This window comes from Bubalus kerabau, chromosome 11 (genome assembly GCF_029407905.1).
Source record: "Bubalus kerabau isolate K-KA32 ecotype Philippines breed swamp buffalo chromosome 11, PCC_UOA_SB_1v2, whole genome shotgun sequence".
In the NCBI taxonomy this organism is placed as follows: Eukaryota; Metazoa; Chordata; class Mammalia; order Artiodactyla; family Bovidae; genus Bubalus; species Bubalus kerabau.
The window spans coordinates 59368792-59384700 of NC_073634.1; the positions used below are offsets into that span (position 1 = coordinate 59368792).

Genomic DNA, 15909 nt, shown 5'->3' on the forward strand with positions numbered 1-15909 from the left:
TGATTTTTTATTGATAGTGTATGGGAATGCAAGAGATTTCTGTGTATTAATTTTATATCCTGCAACTTCACTATATTCATTTATTAACTCTAGTAATTTTTTGGTTGTTTCTTTAGAGTTTTCTGTGTAGAGGATCATGTCATCTACAAACAGTGAGAGTTTTACTTCTTTTCCAATGTGGATTCCTTTTATTTCTTTTTCTCCTCCTCTGATTGCTGTGGCTAGAACTTCCAAAACTGTGTTGAACGGAGATTTCTCCAAAGAATACCACAGATGACTAATAAAGACATGAAAAGATGCTCAATATCACTCATTATTAAAGAAGTATTCATTGGAGCACTATTTACAGTAGCCAGAACATGGAAGCAACCTAGATATTCATTTACAGATGAGTAAAGAAGTTGTAGTATACATATACAATGAGTATTACTCATCCATAAAAAGGAACAATTTTGAGTCAGCTGTAATGAGGTGGATGAACCTAGAGACTGTTATACAGAGGGAAGTAAGTCAGAGAAAAACAAATGTCATATATTAATGTATATAGGTGTCATTTCGAAAAATAGTACTGTTGAACTTATTTATAGGGAAGAAATGGAGATGCAGATATAAAGATGGACTTGTGGGCACAGCGGGAAAAAGAGACAGTGGGACTAACTGAGAGAATAGCATTGACATATATATACTACAATGTGTAAAATAAATAACTAGTGGGAAGCTGCTACATAACATAGGGAGCCCTGCCTGTCACTTTGTGATGAACTAAAGTAGTGGGCTAAGAGGGCGGAGGGAAGCTCTGTAGGAGGGGATATATATCTATATAATGATGACTAATTCACATTGTTACAAGACAGAAACCAATACAATATTTAAAGCAATTAAAAAAAAAACTATGATGAGAACAATGATGTATCAATCTGTCAGAATGTATACTAGCAAAAATTCATGAATATTTAATGTTGGCAAGAATGTAGAGAAAAGGAAACCCTAGTAAACTGTGAGTACCAATGTAAATTGGTGCAGCTGCTATGGAAAACAGTATGGATTTTTCTCAAAAAACTAAAAATATAAGTGCTATGTGATCTAGCAATTGCACTCCTAGTTATATATTCATAGAAATTAAAAGCCATAAATTAAAAAAGACACCTGTATCATAATGGTTAATGCAACATTATTTACAATAGCCAAGATATATATGTAACCTAAGTGTTTATATATATATATATATATATATATATATATATAACATACACACACACATATATATACATATATTGACATATATGTGTATATATATGTCAATGCTATTCTCTCTATATATGTTCTTTATATATATATATATATATATATATATATATAATACACATGCATTTAATAGAAAACTAGTCATAGAAAAGGAAAAAATTTTGTTATTTGCAGCAGCCTGGAAAGACTTGGAAGGTATTATGTGTTATACAGAGTGAAATATATCAGACAGAGAAAGAAAGATGCTGTATGTTGTCACTTATATGTTGACTCTAAAAAATGAAACATTAATGAATACAACAAAGCAGAAATAGATTTACAGATTTAAAGAAAATCTAGTGGTTTTCTGTGACCAGAGGGAAGAGGGGAGGGGCAAGATAAAGGTATGAGATTAAGAGGTAGAAACCTAGCATTCATAAAATAAATAAGATTCAAGAATGTATTGTATAGTACAGTGAAAATAGTCAGTATTTTATAATAAATTTAAATGGAGTATAATGTATAACATATTGAATCATAATACACAACTGAAACTAATGTTTTAAATCAATTATACTTCAATAAAAAGGAAAAAATGCAATATGATTAAAGATATATTTCTTTTTTTTTTCACCAAAGGAAATATTACCACTGGAAATGCAGTTCATAGCTGCAGAATTACCATCAACAAACTAAATATAATTGATGGGAATCTGTTGGAAACATTATCTTAATTATTTCTCAAATGAAGAACTATACTTGTATTATGACCAGTTAATCCTAAAAGAAAAATAAATAACAGCTGATAACTTTTATAAAATACTCAATGGATATATTACAAGAACAAACATGGTATGTAAGAGGCAACTGTTTCAAATGTGAGATTCTGAAACCAAATAAAGTTGATGCAGTTTCCTGATAAAAACTTTATTGCCCCCAATAACTGCATAAGCCATAAGGTAGATACCTTTAAGAGTTACTGTTCATTACGAGAATATGACTAATAAAATTCAAAGAGCTATTGTACCAGCTTTCCAATACACTAATAACTTTCCTCATTGCTTCAGGGGCTTTGAGGTTTTGCTCCGTTTGCCTTGTTTCACAAAGTACATGTTATCTGTATATTTTATACTGATAGGTTTAGGATAAGATGAAAGAACCAAGCTAACGCCCTAATATTTGACTAATATATCCTAAAGTGTGTCCTTTAGTTTTAAATCTTCCATAAAATCTTCCATATGCTTCAAGGATAGTTTTGACCTGGGCTCTTCTAAGTCATCTTCCTGGAACTTTTCACATTTTGACATTTTTGGAAGAAAGATACTGAATTCCTGCAAAGGGATCGTTTACTTCTCATATTATTCTGGCAATGCTGACTAAGGCTGAGCTGAAAATATTACTATTATTGGACTTGGAAGGTAATAAGAATAAAAAGTACAGGTTAGATACTTTATCTTTTGGTAAATAAAACTTAAGACTGAGCCTTGGCTACTATAAGAAGAAGAATTCCTCGCTTACTATTAGGAATTAAATTGTAAATTATTAAAATCTAGATGTGTAAATATAGTAATTGAATAAACTACTCAATTAGTTAATAAAGACATTATAAAGTAGAAATTATGACTAGAGAATAGCAAAGAGAAATAAGAAAGCCTTTGTGAGTGAACAATGCAAAGAAATAGAGGAAAACAATAGAAAGGGGAAAACTAGAGACCTCTTCAAGAAAACTGGAGATATCAAGACAACATTTCATGCAAGGATGGGCACAATATAGGACAGAAATGGTAAAGACTTAACAGAAGTAATAGAGATTAAGAAGAAATAGCAAGAATGCACAGAACTATAGATAAAAGGTCTTAATGACCCAGGTAACCATGGTGATGTGGTCACACACCTACAGCCAGACATCCTGAAGTATGAAGTCAAGTGGGAAAGCATCACTACAAGCAAAGGTATTGGAGGTAGTGGAATTCCAGTTAGGCTATTTAAAATACTAAAACATGATGCTGTTAAAGTGCCACCTTCAATATATTGGCAAATTTGGAAAACTCAGCAGTGGCCACAGAACTGGAAAAGGTCAATTTTCATTCCAATCCCAAAGAAGAGCATTGCCAAAGAATGTTCAAACTACTGCACAATTATTTTTATTTTACATGTTAGTAAGGTAATGCTCAAAATCCTTCAAGCTAGGCTGGGCTACAATAGCACCTGAACTAAGAGCTTCCAGATGTACAAGTGGGGTTTAGAGTAGGCAGAGGAACCAGAGATCAAATTGCCAACATCCACTGAATCATAGAAAAGGCAAAGAAATATCAAAAAAAATCTACTTCTGCTTCATTGACTGTGCTCAAGATTTTGACTGTATGGATCACAACAAACTGTGAAATATTCTTGAAGAGACAGGAACACCAGACCACCTTATCTGCCTCCTGAGAAATCTGTACGCAGGACAAGAAGCAACCCTTAGAACTGGACATGGAACAACAGACTAGTTTGAAATTGGGAAAGGAGTACATCAAGGCTATCTATTGTCATCCTGCTTACTTAATGTATATGCAGAGTACATCAGGTGAAATACTGGGCTGGATGACTCACAACGTAGAATTAAGATTGCAGGGAGAAATACCAGCAACCTCAGATATGCAGATGATATCACTTTAATGGCAGAAAATGAAGAGGAACTACATAGCCTCTTGATGAGGGTGAAAGGGGAGAGTGAGAAAGCTGGAATAAATTCAACATTCAGAAAACTAAGATCATGGCATCCAGTTGCATCACTTCATGTCAAATAGATGGGGATAAAGTGGAAACAGTGACAAATTTTATTTTCTTGGACTCCACAACCACTGTGGACAGTGACTGCAGCCATGAAATTAAAAGAAAAGCTATGGTAAACCTATACAGCATATTTAAAGGAAGAGACATCACTTTGCCAACAAAGATTCATGTTGTCAAAACTTTGATTTTTCCAATAGTCATGTACAGAATTGAGAGTTGGACCATAAAAAAGGTTGAGTGTCAAAGAATTAATGCTTTCAAACTGTGGTGCTGAAAAAGACTCTTGAGAGTCACTTGGACTGTAAGGAGATCAAAACTCAATCAAAGGGAATTAACCTTGAATATCCATTGGAAGAACTAATGTTGAAGTTGAAGCTCCAATACTTTGACTACCTGATGCGAAGAGCTAACTCATTGGAAAAGACCCTGGGGCTGGGTAAGATTGAGGGCAGGAGGGGAAGGGGGTGACACAGGATGAGATGATTGGATAGCATCACTGACTCAATGGATATGAGTTTGAACACACTTTTGGAGATAGTGAAGGACAAGAAAGCCTGGCAAGCTGCAGTCCATGGAGTTATATAGAATTGGACATGTCTTAGCAACTGAACAACAACAACACAACAATAAAATAGAGAAAACCCATTAAAAATAAAAATTCAAACACAAGTTACATTCAGTGATATTGACAAATAGGGTCCCTCAGTTCCCTTAACTTTTTTCCAACTATTATTTGTATTTACTATTTGTATTTACTACTACTATCATGGATTTCCCTGGTGGCTCAATGTTAAACAATCTTCCTGCCAATGCTGGAGTCACATGTTTGATCTCTGGGTCAGGAAGATCCTCTGGAGAAGGAAATGACAGCGTACTAAAGGTTTGTTGCCATGGAAATCCCATGACATAGTAGCCTGGTGAACTGCAGTCCAAGGTGTTGCAAAGAGTCGGACACAACTGAGCGACTAAATAACAATAAATTGCTATCATATTCATTCAGATTATCTACTGAAATCTATGTAAAGTCAAGGACAGAGTCACCAACAGAGGCTGAGGATCCTATTGGGATATGCTGATCCTCCTGAAGAAGATGTTTGAACCAGTTCATTCTTTCCCAGTGGCTGGCAGAAATTCAAATTACAATAGGCTAAATACATATTTCTTGAAGCAAATGAGGATTAGACAAATACCATGAGAATAGTGAACACAACAGTTAGCAGGATAACTCCTGGATAAGTATAGGATAGTCCAAGTTCCTCTAGCAGTTCTCTACCATAAAAAAAAAAAAAAAAAAAAAAAAATACTAAAATTGCCTTAATTTACTTTGACCCTCATGATTCATCTCCTGGGACTGGGCATACCTTCTTCCAAGCCAGATAGCTTCCAAGCTAGAAGCAGATATGGTACCTGAGGAAATATGCAAGGGAATTTAGATCAGGAAACAAGCCAAGATCAGAACCAAGGGTTGAGACAGTCCATTTGCTGCAGTAACTTCTTTTGGGGTGACTTCCTGGCCCCCTTCTCTAAAAACTAGGTCTTATCCACAGTTCCTATTTAAGAGGTGAATGCAGCTCCCACAATGATCCCAAAGGATTTAAATTCTTTGCCCCAGTTAATTGGATGCTAGTGTTGCAGGAAAGAGCCAATTTTGACTCCATGCTGGATCTGTTTCTTTGACTTTAACCTTTGGTTTTCATTGCTTTTGCTACTCTGCCTCAGGTAATCCTGCCCCTCTGCTTGAGGAGATTAGCACGCTGTCTCTCTGAGGTTGACCATCCCAGAAGATATTTGCAAGATAATGGTCTTTACTTCTTCAACTCTTGCCCTTCTCAAGTCTACAAAAGTACCTGCCATTCAGACACAGATAAGATTGTTATTTTGAGACATTAGTCTGCCATCTTCTTGGTCAGCCAGCTTTCCAAATAGAGTCAGATTCCTGGGCTTAACACTTTGTCTCTTGGTTAATTGACCTATCATGTGGCAAGCAGAAAAAGCTTGGACTCATAACAGGAGAATACTATTCAGATATTCTCCTGAAAATGAATTTGTTTACTAAAAATATATGCAATCTTTTGAGTCCATGAAGTGAAAAGTATAGTAGAACTCTAATTATTATGTTGGATCACCCTTTCTGTACCCCAAAGGCAAGGAAATTAATGGGCTGAAAAAATATGAATGAAACCCAGTGAAATAAAGAGAAAAGGAAGAAGAATGTACCCTCACAGTCTGAATGTGTTCTTCCTGTTCTTAGTACTTCATGAGATGGTATATGTCCTAATCTTGGGTGTACTGAGATAAATCTTTGTCCTTCCTAAAACATTCCCTTTTGCTTGAATGAATTGCAATGCATCTCAGTACCTTATATGCAGATAATTTAAACTAAGTCAGCATGAAAGAAGTCTGTGTCCTGTCTCAGTCAAGGCACCTTTGTTTTCTCAACAACCCAGTAGGAGGAGGGAGAAGAAGACACTTTAGGGAACTCAGGCATTGAATATCATACAAAGTTTCTCATACAAATTTTGTGTATTGGGGGCTCAGACAGAAATTGAAGGATTTTATATTCCCCTTAAATTGAGTTGGACTAGTTTCTAGAGAGAGAAAATAAGAGATTATAAATATTAAGGGAAAGGGCCATTTTTATTAACTTGGTCAGAAGAAGTCAAGCTCTGGACAGCCTGAAAGACACAAAATTTTAGAGGGCTCAATGGGACAGAATAGATATAGGGGAAGGAAAGATGGATGCTTCCCTAACTCTGTTCTAGACTTCCAGATGAAGAGCTTCATGACAGTTTACTAGGGGAAGAAAACTTAATACATATATCAAGACACAAACTGGTCAGTAATAAAGACTATTAATTTAGCAGAATATCATCTGTGATCAGTATCTCAAGATAAGCATGGCTGTAGGTACAGTAGAAAATGCTGATTGATAACAGATATTCATTTGAAACTCTGCTTATAAATTCCAATTTGGCTTGGAAGAAGGTATGCCCAGTCCCAGGAGATGAATCATGAGGGTTAAAGTAAATTAAGGCAATTTTAGTAACTTTTTTTTTTTATGGTAGAGAACTGCAACCTAACATTGGCCAGTACGATACAACATTGTATTGACTAAGGGCTTGTGAGAAAAATGTTTCTCCACAGTAAGGAAAAATGTATAAGAAAGGAGCCTTTTTGTTCCTCCTGCTCTTTCTTTAATGCATTGGAAATTGTCAGACAACCTCTAGGCTGCTGTGGTTATTTTGAAGGAAAGGCCAAGATCATCATGGAGACCTCTACCTATAGTCCTGAAAACTGTGTGCTTCTGAAGGTGAAACTTGAAACAGTCTACTTCCAGAATACTTAAATGAATCAATAATCTATGTATTATTTAAGCTGTTTATAGTATCATAATGCATACAGTAGGTGGAAGGAAGCCAGAACATTTCCACTGGAGGGAAGGAAAGTACTAGCAAAAACAAAATCATATACTAAGTCAAAATAGAAGAAGATGCTGGGATTGAATGGACATGAGTTTGAGCAAACTCAGAGATACTGAAGGACAGGGAAGCATGGTGTGCTACAGTCCATGGGATCACAAAGAGTTGGAAATGACTTAGTGACTGAACAACAGCAACAATATAAAACTGAGTTCAGTAGGAAATAAAAGATCAGAGCCAACAATGGTTTGGCTAAGCAAATCAAGGGGATTAGGAAATGCTGGCATTTGAATTTCTGTGGTCAACATTATGCTGGGTGTGGTTGGTGATTCTTGAAGGCACAGTTGGGTTGCTGCTCATTTCAAAGACATGCTGCTTTGAATCTAGTATATAACCTTCTGGTGGAGTCCTAAATCTGTTTTAGTCAAAAAATAAATAACTTTAGAGTTTTTTTTGTGGTATAGTCTGGTATAGTATAGTTCAGTTCAGTTGCTCAATCATGTCCAACTCTTTGCGACCCTGTGAATCGCAGCATGCCAGGCCTCCCTGTCCATCACCAACTCCCAGCGTTCACCCAAACTCATGTGCATCGAGTCGGTGATGCCATCCAGCCATCTCATCCTCTGTCGTCCCCTTCTCCTCCTGCCCCCAATCCCTCCCAGCATCAGGGTCTTTTCCAGTGAATCAACTCTTAGCATGAGGTGGCCAAAGTACTGGAGTTTCAGCTTTAGCATCATTCCTTCCAAAGAACACCCAGGACCGATCTCCTTTAGAGTGGACTGGTTGGATCTCCTTGCAGTAGAAGGGACTCTCAAGAGTCTTCAACACCACAGTTCCAAAGCATCAACTCTTTGGCTCTCAGCCTTCTTCATAGTCCAATTCTCACATCCATACATGACACTGGAAAAACCATAGACTTGACTAGATGGACCTTTGTTGGCAAGGTCTGGTGGGACTAGACAAATCACTCAGTTGCAAACCTCCTGGGCTTGAATATCACCTTAATGTTTAGCATTTTGCCCAAACAATTTATGTCATACATTATAGAGATTTAGTGCTAAAAGAGGACTTCACTGGTAGTTCAGCTGGTAAAGAATATCCCTGCCATGCAGGAGATCCTGGTTCAATTCCTGGGTCAGGAAGGTCCCCTGGAGAAAGGATAGGCTACCCACTCCAGTATTCTTGGGTCTCCCTGGTGGCTCAGATGGTAAAGAATCCACTTGTAATGTGGGAGACCTGGGTTCCATCCCTGGGTTGGAAAGATCCCCTGAAGAAAGGCATGACAACCCACTCCAGTATTCTTGCCTTGAGAAGCCCCATGGCCAGAGGAGTCTGGCAGGCTACAGTCCATGGGGTTGCAAAGAATTGGACACAACTGAGAGACTAAGCACAGCACAATGCTGAGAGTTTCCTTATAAATCATTTAAGCCAACTGGGAAAGCACACTAAACACTAAATCTGGAAGAGAGTGCAAGGTTCTGGTTCAGAGCAAAGATTTTGGGTATATTGGAAAACAATAATGAGATATTAACAAAGCTGGAATGAGAAAAACTTGGATGGGGGGAGGTGGGTTCAGTAACTGCTGTTTACAAAACTTCCTGAGATGGAACAGATATTGGGAGGTAGTCTCTCTTAAAGAATGATGGGCAGCATAGACACATAGTTAGGAAGAGGTATAGCAGAAATCAAAATCTAGTTTATCAATTTCATGTTCACTTCCTTTTCCACTTTATATCCACTGCTGAGTTAACGCTCTAGCAAAGGATAATACTAGTGATACACAGGTGAATTGAAAAATCAGAACAATCTCTGGAAAGACCCCAGGGCTTTCCACATCAACATATTGATGTGCTCAAAAAACACAAATTTAATTACCTTGAAGCTAAAAGTTGTGGGTTTCTAGAAATATTTAAGACTTTCAGCATTCATGTCAAGACAGTGCTGAGAATGATCACTCTAAATAGTCAAATAGACCCTATTTTCTTGGAGGAGTACTACTTCTCTTTAAGTCATTAAATCCATATTCTAGAGTGTTTCTTCCATTCTTGATTTTCTGGTAATGAAATCACAGCAAGGACAACTAAATACAGGGAAAATTTTACCTGTGATATCTAAATCTTCCTTTTTGTCTTCTGGCTCTCCCATGGGTATGTTGGCAATTTCACAATTAACCCTCAAATGGTGTGCTTTATTAATCAAGACAACAGTAAATTTTACTTACTAGAATAGATGACTCTATAGCTTTAGGGTACTTTAATCTAAATGATATCTTTACTTAAATCTAAAATGGTATCTTTCCTCACAAGAATTCCAGAATTCCATTTCCCATATGTAATTAATACTATTTACTTCTTCTCAAATACTAATTTTCCTTTTTGGGGCCACACCACACAGCTTGTCGAATTTTACTTACCCTTCTTGGGATTGAACCTGGGCCTTAGCAATGAGAGCATGGACTCTCAACCACTGGACTGCCAGGGAATTCCCTCAAATAATTATTTTAATATAGCAATATTATGTTTCAAATAATCCTAACAATCATCATTTCCATGATAAATTGATCATTTGTGTTTTAATTTTGTCTAACTCTCATGATAGTTATGGCTTTGTATTTATACATTCTTGCACATATTTGTGAAGTAATTCCTTTTCTTTCTTTTTTTTTTTTTTTTTATTTAACAAAAGAATCCCTTGGCTCTCCTATCCTTCCTATTAGATTGTTTGTGGGTCCTATTCAATTTTGGAGTCTCAGGACATGAATCAATTACACCCCTGATTGCACTGATCTCTTTGCAAAGCTCCATTGGCACACAAACTAGCTATAAAGATCACATGAGGGTCAGGGCCTATATAGAGAATTCCTATAATGTTCCCCTAGATTGGCCAATCTGAACCTCAATCACAGGTCGTGTATCTCAGAGTTACCAAAGCTGGCAGCTCAAACATAAATCCGACGAATGAAGTTTTCTTAGTGTTCTCATATAGCACTGATCACCTGACTAGAGTGTAATAGAAATGACTTTTCATCAATAGCCCAGTGATAGTCTTGGAAGGCAATTGTCAGCAGCCCAGTCTTGATGGAGCAGAGATCTAACTTATATGCAGTGTGGGATCAGATCTACAATTTCATCCAGACCCTCCTCTGATCATTCCTTCACCCTCTCTCATTCTTCCTTTAGCTCTGCAGCCTGTGACTACAGAACTCCTAGGTTTGAAATTCCTTCATTGCCTCTTATTATATCAAATTATCACTATCCACTGGGGAACTCCATCTCTCAGAATACCAGGAAGGTTTATGCCTCTCATTTCACTTAAGATTTTGGCTCATCTATTGACTTATGAGATGATTCTGAAGTTTCTTTAAAATGAACTGTCATGTAGAAGAGGCAATGCTGAACCTCTGTTCTCTTACTTACAGTATCTTCTTGCCCTCACTTATCTGTGATACTTATAGTTCCCATACACATCTCCACTTAATAATCCAATATTTATTTATTTCCACTACACAATTTGAAAAAATACATGTGTATGCCTAGAAGAGTGAGCACTTGAGACATCAACCAGAAGAACTATTCCAGTAGATGTGCCCCTTAAACAAAACTTGTTTTGTGCCACAGAGGCTAATCACAGAAAAGTCAGTGGGAAGAACAAACTTCACCTCTTCCAGGAAAAAGTGCTAATATGATAATGAGGAAGAGGCAGTATTTGTTGCAACTCCAAAGCTTTTCTGGGAAGAGACTCCTCTCCATGGCAGGAATGACCTTGAATCCCTGTCCTGGCTCCTCTTTGCTGTTATTCATTTCAGTGCCCCTCCCTCAAATTCTCTTATAAAAGCCCAGTCATTTCTGCCCTGACGAGCCAGTGCAGGTCCCTGCAAGACAGTTAAGTGGGAGCTAAGACAAGGTGAGACCTGTGATGGGGGGGAAGTGTACAAGGACCCTTATCTTCAGAGAACAAGGGAGCTCTGAGACCAGGGGAAACCAGACTTGGGAGACCTCAGGTACACTAGGATGTGTAGATTTTCTAATTCTTTCCAGCACCATGGAAGGGGAGGGATGCTACCAAGATGGAGTTATTCCTAGGGGACTAGATGGAGGAAAAGACAAGAGGTACAACAGGGGATCTCTCACACCCTCTCTCTGACCAACCTCCCTTTAGTTCTCTAGCTTTCTCCACACCTCACAGACACAATGCTGCCTTCCCTGGGCCTCCCCAGACTGTCCTGGATGCTGCTCTCCTGTCTGATGCTACTGTCTCAGGTTCAAGGTGAGATTTCTCTGCCTCTAGCTCTGGGTTCCCAGTGTCTGCTGAGGGCCAAGACAAGGAGGAAAGCTCCTGTGCCTCCCCTGGTAATGGGATATCCCCACACAACATAACTGCCTGGATTTCTGAGTCATCACTCCTTTCTTCAGGGTACCTAGTAATAGGAGACACCCCAGTGGTTCAATAACAGTGGAATGAGATGATTTTCATTTTCTCATTACTGTCTAATTTATGTGAGTTGATTAAGGAGGAAAAGCAGAGATAAGAGTAGAAGAATGATGAGGATCCAGTGTAGGAACAAACAGTCCAGAGGAGGAAAAGAGTGTTTGAATTATGCAGATGCATAAAAAGAAAACACACCATCTCCCAGCTAGTTAATCTAGTTCATGATTTAAGAAAGATAAATCTTTGGAACGTTGGCAATGGTGAGAGGAACTTAGAACTTTGGTATCACTGCCCCAAGCACTGGCCTCATAGATATTCTCCAAGGTTGCCTCTATACTTTAATCCCTTATCTCCATTTTACCTCATCCTTCTCTCTTATTTCTTCTTCAGGGGAAGATTCCCAGCGCTCAGAAAGGATCAGCTGTCCCAGAGGTTCCATAGCCTATAGGTCCTCCTGCTATGTCTTGTATAAAGCAGCCAGAAGCTGGATGAATGCAAATGTAAGTTCCAGGGTTTGCAGTTAATAGAGATAAGGAGAAGCAAATCAGAGAGGATTGTGGGGTATGGGGATCCTCAAGAGCTTCCTTAGATTGAGAATAAAAGTTCATGTTTGCAAACACATCCCTTCTTGGCCCTGCCCTTCCCCTAGTGGCGTCTCAAGCTCCTCCTATGTCTCTCCCTTCCCCACACAGATTGCCTGCCAGAGAAGACACTCAGGACACCTTGCGTCTGTGCTCAGTGGGACTGAGGGATCCTTCCTGGCCTCCTTGGTTAGCAACAACTTGAATACCCACTCAGACGTCTGGATTGGGCTCCATGACCCCACAGAGGTACATTTATTTCTTTAAACTTTGTTACTTCCAAAGATGCTATGGCCACTCAGCTTCCCTCCGCACCTCCCTCCCCCGCCCGTCCCCATCCCATTTGCCAGCTCAGAAAATACCCAAGAGATCCCTGGAACTCAGGTGATAACTGGGGAAAGTGAGGGCCTTGAAGGAAGCTGAAGAGCTGAGTTCTGTGCCAGTTCCTAGACTCCGGCTAAAGTTAATCTGCCTCTTATCAAGCTTTTACACAATTCACATAAGCATGCTTTGTAATTCTCTATGCTTCCCTTAGTCTGAATATGCTGTGCTTAGCAAGTCCTAAATCAAGATTTAGGGTAGATGAATTTTTCTTTCTTTCTTTCTTTTTAATGGGCTTCCCTGGTGGCTCAGCTGGTAAAGAATCTGCCTACAATGCAGGAGACCTGGATTTGATCCCTGGGATGGGAAGATCCCCTGAAGAAGGGAATGGATACCCACTCCAGTATTCTGGCCTGGAGAACTCCATGGACTGTGTAGTCCATGGGGTAGCAGAGTTGGACAGGACTGAGCGACTTTCATTCTCTCTTTCCTTTTTTATAAAACAGGCATTGTCTTGGAGGTTTAGAGGGTAATTGCACATGCATCTCCAACTGTAGTTCATATAGTGACATGTTACTCTGAGGTGTTCTATGGCCTTTGTGATTATTGGCTGTGGAATTTTCCAAGTGAAGCAGGGAGTTAGGGAGAGTTTCCCAGACGAGAGCTGTGGGGCATCATCTGGAAGAGCAGAGCCAATTCCATGATGCTGTGGAGGGGACCAGGTATTCCAGCAGAGGGCATCAGGCCAGGAGAATTCTAAAGGCCTTTCTGTCTCACCCAACTCCATCCTCTGCTCCATAGGGCTCTGAGCCCAATGCTGGTGGATGGGAATGGAGTAGCACTGATGTGTTCAATTATTTTGCCTGGGAGAGAATTCCTGCCACTGTCTCAAGACTTGATCACTGTGGGGTCCTGTCCAGAACATCAGGTAAGGAACAGAGAGGGTCACTTCTACTTAGTCTTTTCCTTTCATCATCGATTTCTGGGCTTGATTGTCAGAGAATCCTCCTCTGCTATGAAGTACAGCATTGGTTTGTCTGCTCCCATCCCCTCTCATCTCTCCTTTCTTTCTATCTTACTCCCTTCGACTAGGACTTTGGTGAAAGGCCAGAATCTGGGATTCCTCTCCATTGGGTCCTCAAGATGCACCAGACCCATTGACTCAAGTTCTTTTGTCTCTCTAGGATATCTGAAATGGAAAAGTTATAACTGTAATGTGAACTTACCCTATGTCTGCAAGTTCAAGGGCTAGATCAGATGGGAAGTCAGCAGCCTGCATCTTGTTGCAGCTCATCATGGACTTGGAACCAAGTGTGAAGACCCAATTGGAAGGGAATATTTTCCTTACACCTTCACCCTGACCACCTCATTCTGCCTTTTCCTCCTCCTCAGCCTCATTTCAGGTTCTTTTGTATGCTTTATAATCTGAGTTTTCATGATACTATAATAAAAAAAAATAGTTTTAGTTTTCTTTTGTTTGTCTTCTCTGCTTCATTCTCATACATAAAGTCTGGAGAGGAAATGATTGAGTGAAGAGAATCTGGGGTCAAACTCTGCTCAGTTTCATTCAGGTCCTTGGGGAAATAACTAATATATATGTATTCCTCTTGGTGTTTTTGTGGTTAAAGTACATCAGCGCTGCTTCTCTGTAGAATGTGGCCATTTAAAGTCTTGGCTCTCCCACACACTCTACTGCTTACACATTCTCCTAGGCCAAGTCTCTGAGACAACCAATTTAGGAGATGATGTTTAGAACATTATTTCCTAAACCATAAGTATAAAGGATAATGAACATATTTTATTAATATTCATAAATACAAATAAAATAATAAACTAAAAAATTAATGGATAAAACATTCAAAATGCAAACCCAATTATTTTGTTATTAGTTTTGACAGACAAAAAGGTAAGCTTTAAAATTGTTGTAAAATTTTTTCATGTCTTTCAACTTTCACTCTTCCCTTCCCATGGTCAGATGACATGAGTCTATCTAACCACATTCCTAAATAACCCTGTTCCTAGATGGCCCTTGGGAAAACCGATCCCAGAAGGTCCTTCATCTTGGCTCTTGAAATACTTTGACACAGTTAGGACAAGATTTGGGTCAACTTATTGTCTGGTAGGATTTCTCTTGCATATTTTGAATTAAAAAAGTGACAGTTTTCTGGAGAAATTCCCATGACCTATCTGAAGGCAAGACCCAGATGTCTCGTGTTATCTGCGTATTTCAAGACCACAAATCTGCCTTTCACCTTATCACCACCCCACCCTCACCACAAGATTCTATTGTGGAAAAAGTATTTTGGGCCCGTTCCCTAATTTGGAAAAAAACGTTTTTCACATGAGACTGAAAGGTTGTTGCTGAGCCATGAAAGACGCTGGGATTCTTGGCCTCTGGAAGAGAGGGCAACAATCCAGAGCCAGTGATGAGGCTTGATTGCTCAGAGATTTTGTGTAATAAAGTTTTATTAAAATATAAAATAGAGAAGGCTTCTGACACATCAGAAGAGGGCAGAAAGTGTGCCCCCTTGCTAGTTTTTCAGCAAGAAGTGATATACCCATTAGCAGGCTGAGGCTGCTAATCAGAGAAAGAAAATGTCTCAAAACTCAGAGACTGGCACCAGGGCCGTCACCCACAACATGCATTTTGAGATAACATTGGCACAGGGCGAGTCAGCTCGGGCCATAAAACAATTGACTCATGTCGATTGTTTGACTCAATCATGTTATCTTGAAGAAAGGCAGATTTCCAAGCAAATACATAGTCTCATTAACATAGCTTAAGAGAACATTTTCCTGAGTAAAACATACTTTTTTTGTTGAGCCATTATAAGGTCTGAGTCTTAGGCAAACGGACTTGAAGAAAGACAGAGCCTAAGGTAAATACATAGTTGATTACCATAGCTTAAGAAAAGCATTTCCATAAGAAAAACACATTGGTTAGCTGAAAGTTTGAGAAAAGTTAAGTTACATGGAACCAGGTATCATCATAGCGACACAGAATTTTTAAAGAAACCTTTTAATTTTGTATAGAGGAGGAAAAAAATCTGACATTTGTAGTTTGTTTCCTCCCGCCCCTTAAGAGAGAGATAAAAAACGTCTGACATTTGCAGCCTATTTCCTCTGTTTGGGGGCCCCTAACCTTCCTGCCGGTTACC

At 38.8% G+C, this 15909-nt stretch overlaps 1 protein-coding gene across 3 annotated transcripts; it reads left to right on the forward strand.

The window, feature by feature from the left end:
* Nucleotides 1–11276: 11276 nt before the first annotated feature.
* LOC129622455 (lithostathine-like) lies at nt 11277–14195 on the forward strand. Of its 3 annotated transcripts, none has more exons than XM_055539117.1 (6): nt 11277–11324; nt 11580–11687; nt 12240–12349; nt 12542–12679; nt 13553–13679; nt 13936–14195. In XM_055539117.1, the coding sequence occupies exons 2-6, from the start codon at nt 11612–11614 to the stop codon at nt 14001–14003; spliced, it is 519 nt and encodes a 172-aa protein (XP_055395092.1). In that variant the 5' UTR covers nt 11277–11324; nt 11580–11611; the 3' UTR covers nt 14004–14195. The 3 variants fall into 3 exon arrangements, with proteins under 3 accessions (XP_055395092.1, XP_055395095.1, XP_055395094.1); XM_055539120.1 differs by having other exon boundaries at nt 11282–11324; nt 11588–11687; XM_055539119.1 differs by having other exon boundaries at nt 11283–11421.
* Nucleotides 14196–15909: the final 1714 nt, after the last annotated feature.